This window comes from Protomyctophum bolini, assembly GCF_963924005.1.
Source record: "Protomyctophum bolini genome assembly, chromosome: 5".
Classification (NCBI taxonomy): Eukaryota; Metazoa; Chordata; class Actinopteri; order Myctophiformes; family Myctophidae; genus Protomyctophum; species Protomyctophum bolini.
The window spans coordinates 47,934,886-47,940,833 of NC_137866.1; the positions used below are offsets into that span (position 1 = coordinate 47,934,886).

The 5,948-nt window shown below is 41.9% G+C and overlaps 1 protein-coding gene across 1 annotated transcript; it reads right to left on the minus strand.

Annotated features, from left to right (window-relative positions):
* Window positions 1-346: 346 nt before the first annotated feature.
* Window positions 347-3,137, minus strand: srxn1 (sulfiredoxin 1 homolog). The gene is made up of 2 exons (XM_080764769.1): window positions 2,782-3,137; window positions 347-582 (listed from the first exon to the last, which is right to left on the minus strand). Exons 1-2 carry the CDS (start codon window positions 3,025-3,027, stop codon window positions 370-372), a joined length of 459 nt encoding a protein of 152 aa, XP_080620895.1. The 5' UTR covers window positions 3,028-3,137; the 3' UTR covers window positions 347-369.
* Between the last annotated feature and the right edge of the window lie 2,811 nt (window positions 3,138-5,948).

A 5,948-nucleotide genomic window follows, 5' to 3' on the forward strand; every position in this document is an offset into this window, starting at 1 on the left:
ATAATAAAACTTTATTTGTATAGCACCTTTCATGACATGAAATGCAGCTCAAAGTGCTTTACAGTGCGGCTTGAGTCTCCAAAGTGTAGTTTAACCCATTCTGACCTGAGTTCAGATTCATACGAGGTTTTCACTGGACACACACTGGTCTGATTAACCCATTCTGACCTGAGATCAGATTATAAAAATGTCAGTCGTTCTTCGATTTCTCAAAAATAGCAGACCTACAAGCTCGTAGCGCGCCACTCGGTGGCGCGCTATGAGCTTGTAGATCTGCTATTTTTCAATAGCTAAAGCATAACATGATGCTAATACCAAAATGGGTTCCCGGTCAGAATGCGGGTTAAATCCCTAATCTCTGCTTCATCGTTACAGCAGATCAGGAGTGGAGGCTCCCAGGTAGACCTTGAGGTCAGAGAGGTTTGACCTGATGATCTTGGCAGGTATCGTGGCCCTGTTGAGTCTCTGATACGCGGCGAATCGGTGACAGCCTCCGAACGAGTAGTAGTAATCTCCTCCGTCTCGACCTTTGATCCACAGCACATCGATGGGAGGAACCGTGTCGGTGTCCGTCGCCGCCCCCTGCGGGAACACATCAAACAACATACAGTAGTGTCGTTAATTAACTCCATTCTGACCTGAGATCAGATTCATACGAGGTTTCCACTGGACACACACTGGTCTGATGAACCCAATTCTGACCCGAGATCAGATTCTAAAAATGTCAAGTCGTTCTTCGATTTTTCAAAAAATAGCAGACCTACAAGCTCGTAGCGCGCCACTCGGTGGCGCGCTACGAGCTTGTAGATCTGCCATTTTTCAATAGCTAAAGCACGACACGATGCCAACACCAAAATGGGTTCCCGTTCAGAATGGGGTTAAGACCCGAGGGGACCCGAGGGGGTCTATATATATATATTTGGTTGGGGGCCGGACCCCCATCTGAAAAATACTTTGTGCCAGGGACCCTAAAATATTTTTCAGGTGGCCACGGTCCGTGGCCAAATATATATCATTTTAGGGATCCTTGACATGAAAGGGTTTGAGTCAGAAAACCACTCAAAATAAATAAAGAAAGAAACCACAATAAAGAAAAAGGATAACATGCTGCCTGGCATCACTGGCTGTGGAGCAGTAGAGACAGACACTCACTGCCACCTAGTGGGAGGTTTTTGGAACAAGCTAATCTTCACATTGTCTATGTCTATACTGTTTTGGCAGGTGGAAATACCCCCACGCAGTGACCATTAATCTGTATTTACTTTAGACATGCCTGTTTATGGCCACAAAGTGTATTTTACATAGAAGGTGGGGGAGCTGAGAGTCTTTCCACGAAGGAGAGTAAGGCTTTCAACACATTATCATTGTCTTTATTTTTGGTGAGTAGCAAACGTGTATTCTTTCATTTTAAATAAATACCCCCAGTGACCTTTAAGTCTGCCTTTTAGGTGGAATACATATACAGTCAGTGCTTTAACTCAACAGATTATTGCACTGTGGGAATTATCACTTAAGCGTTATTCATAGTCTGGATTTTCGGTGGTGACTGGTGAGGTGACCACCGAACTACAACATGACGTCACGAGCCGCCGTGAAGAGCAAACCACCGCCACCGCTCCAGCCCTTCTCTCTGTTTTTTACTCACCACCGCTCGACGTTAATTCAGCTCCGGTGGTCAGCTCACCACCGGAGCGGTGGTCACCTCACCACCGAAAATCCAGACTATGAATGAGCCTTACAAAGGAGTAGTTCACCTTCACCCCCCATAACAAATACATATTTTCTATCAATTAAAAACACATCCTATGAAGGCTTGAATTCATGGATATTGTTTTGTTTTGTCACATTCCTGAGCCAATATTCCTGAGTCTCTTCTACTGACTGATGAGTGATGAACCGTCCCGTCAAAGAATTCAAGGTTTCATGGGGTGTGTAATTGATTAAAAAAAAATATATTGTCCATTGTCCATCTCGCCCACTTCTCTACCTAGCTGTAAATAACAAACAAAATTAATATAGGTGATTATATAAAAGGTATTATCATATTAATTTATAATTAAGTTCACTCTGTATATCCATGGGCATAATAGCACGATGATGCCATTACAAAACATGGGCTACATGGAAGAAATGTGTTTAATAAAACGAAATTAACTGCTAGAAGGTCATAAATTAACTTAATTAAGCAGTGATCAATGTCTCTGTCTCATGTTATTCTTTCTTGATTTTACAGAGTATAGAGATTGATTACTATACAATCAAATAAATCTGTATACAACATACTTTCAGATTTCAGAGAGGGAGGGAAATACTAAATTAACTGTAATATTTCTACAATTGCTAGTACAAACACTGTACATGCAATATTTTTGGTATAAACAAGAAGGTCAACAATTTTTTATTTTTTACATTGAGCCATTGAGGAGGTGCCCACTATTCCTTAGTGCTATTTCTACGTATAGGCCTACAATGTGTACGGATCCGTTACAGTTTAAATAGGCCTTTCCAGCAACCCAGGGGAAATGTTTTGTTACTCCACTGCGCCTTTACAGATCTGGTCAATGGATTTTTCATATTGACAACATCTGGATAAAAAGATCATCCGGTAAACCTTTTCTTTACTGGATAAAAAGTGCATTTTAGCTCTCGTCTTTCCACCAAGGAAAGTATAGGCTTTCAACAAAGTTAAACCGTCCTTGTTTCGGTAGCAAAAGTGTATTCTTTATTTTACTAAAAGTCGAGAGGCTGAGCTATCTTACTTATATTCATTCTTATACGTACCTGTAGGGTTTCCATCAGACTGTGAACTTTGCTTTCGTCCAGAACGGGAGGAATGGGTCTGATGAGGACCTGGATGGGGACGTTGTGGACCTCCAGCACGCTGCCACTGTGGATGGACGTGGACCTGTTCTCCTCCATCATGATTTGTGTGTGTTTACCAGTAGTTCGCATGCAGGTGCACGTGTGGAGGGGGCAACGCGGAAGGGGTTTAAGGGTTGATATACCGTGACGTAAAAAAACAAACATTTAAAACTTTTTTTCTTGTTTGTCAATCTCTTCTTAAACTACTGTATTACTGTAGTAGCCACGACAAGTGCATATTATAAATGTGTGGCTGCAGTTCAATCACTTGGGCGTGTGGGCGACCAACGCGGAAGTAAACAGTCATCATATGTAACCTACTAACCGTGTTGCCAGGTCTATTAAAACAAGCACAACATAAACGATCAGGCCACATGCAAATAGAAAATCTACAAGCTCACATTGAAATCTTCTATTTTCATTTACAAAAAAAAGAAAGAAAAATAAGACAATAAATCGTGTATGGGGGGGGGGGGGGGGTGACTACCGACTGTACTGCACTGTACGTTTTCCTCTTACTTTTTACCTGATGTAAAAGAAGCCTTAGTGCCTTTCTGGTTTTATCCTCGTAGCAGTTTTGTATTGACCTTTTTAAAAATGTCGATCAACCGTGTTTTGTTAAATGTATGCGGTAGACTTGTAGTTATTAACTTGAATAATTTATTCAAACTTAAAGGTTTAAAATGTATCTAATTTGATTAAAATGTTGACTTTAACCAAGTCAATTTAAAATACTTAATTTAGGCATTTATTGTTTAAAAACACTTTATTGTTAACACTTTAATTATTCAAGTCATTTGTTTATTTAAAAATTATATTTAATATAACAAGAATGGTTAACATAGTGTGAGATTCAGTCAGTTAAGTGCTCTGAAAAGAGATCATGCACACGTTCCACTTTAAATTAGCTCAGTGGGATGATCAATTTAGACAGCTGTATGTTGTTAGCAGGGAGGAGGGCATGCCAGCTCTTTTGTTTTGCCTCTTTTATAACCTTACAACAACTAGATGTAACTTTTAAGTGATAATGCTGAAAGTCACACCAGAATTGAAAATAATAGCTGAATACCTCCCAAGTTGGCAGGCACCACCTGTCCATTGGAACGGTTCCTGAAGACAGTGGTTCTCAACCTGTGGGTCGGGACCCCCAGGTCACACATTGACAATTCAATTGTCAAATATTATGAGGAAGAGGTAACAATTGTGAAAATAGCTAATCTACAAGCTCACAGCATCCCTATTCATGGTGGAATATTTGCCAGAAAAATGTACTGAGCTGGCCTTGACGTGAAGTTACTGTATATCATTTTGACCTGAGGTCAGATTCTAAAAATGTCTGAAAAAGCTATGTTTCTATGTCAGTCATTCTTTGATTTTTCAAAAGAAATAGCAGACCTACAAGCTCGTAGCGCGGCACTCGGTGCCACGCTATGAGCTTGTAGATCTGCTATTTTTCAAAATGGATTAAAAAGCCTGCATTTGTTGCAGATCCTTCCTGATCCGATTCTGATACCACAATTGCTGTGTTAGCCGATACCGAATACAGATACCAGTGTTGTGATTTCGTGTTGTGTTTTATAGCTATATATATCTCATGTTGTGTTTATAGCAGACTCCTCACTCATATATGTGCCAGTTGTGCACTTGCCGTTTGGGGCAACTTGAAAGCAAACTCCACATGCCCCAACATTTTATTTACCTGCCAGAGTGTCAACCCCTTTACCCCCTGTGGTTAGACTGGCATATTCGCCGATATACCGATATGACAAATAAGGGCTGATACCGAATACTTTTCCGATAGCGATACAGTATCGGGACATCTCTAGTTTGAATCACGAATCAGCAAAACATGAATGCAAGGCGATTATGACAGACAATTTGCATATTGTTGAAAACACTTAACTCCATTGTTTATATATATATATAAATCAATGCTATTGAACACCCTTTACGTCTGGTGTTGGTTAAAGACATATTTAACCAATGACGGTATTAAAAAGTGCTTCTGGGGCACGGTGGCACAGTTGGTAGTGCTGTCGCCTCACAGCTAGAAGGTCCTGGGTTCGATTCCCGCTCGGGACGCTGTGGGCGCATCAGTGCCCATACCTGAAGGCGGGGTTGGCGAAAGGGCCTTTCTGTGTTGAGTTTGCATGTTCTCCCCGTGTCCCCTAGGGTAGGTACCCTCACAAAAAACTTGCAGTAATCCTGGTCACTAAACTGCCTCCCCCTGGCCAGCCGGGGCGCCTGATGGAGGGGAAAGGAACTGGTTGGAATAACGTGTTCCTTCCACGCGCTACGTCCAACTAGGGAAACTCCCCCCTGTCAGGTGTAAAGGAGCAACTTGGACACTCAGGCATCAACCTCTTTGGGTGCGGCCGGGTTGCAACATGAGTTCAAGTCCGTTGCTCTCCCCTTGTCCCCCATATATGGGGACTAGGTTGGCGGAGGGTGTGTAGAGCCCAGGATCACATTAGATGATTGACACAGGGGTGAAAAATGGGTTACAAAATCGTGGGATAAAAAATAAGTGCTTCTGACAAAACCTCATACTGTCTGCTACTGTAACTCTCCCTCTCTCACAACTTTGAGAGATGATGCCTTGTTTAAAATATAAATATAAATAAAATAAATAAAAATTTGTGTGTGTGTGTGTGTGTGTGTGTGTGTGTGTGTGTGTGTGTGTGTGTCGAGAAAGTGACCGAGGTCGTGTGCACGCATCCGCCTGGGACTGCTGGGCGAGCGCTTTGCCATGGGGGGGTCAGTTCGACATATGGAATAAATTCTGTACTGGCCATATATGGAGCGTATATTGAGTGTATAGGGTTTGATGGTAGTAAACTCTCCGGGTGCTGCACTTAGTTTAGACAGTATTTGGTTTAGACTAGACCAATCATTAGTCATACTACAACTACAACCTATCTCAAACCCTCACCTTAAACCTATAACCCAACAGGGCAGCACACCTAAACCTAACCTTAACCCATGTCTAACCACTGACTAGTCTAAACTAAGTAATATGCACCCCAACTCTCCATCCTTTAGCTGGGGACCACTGGTAACTGGTTGAAAAACCACTGCTATAGGCC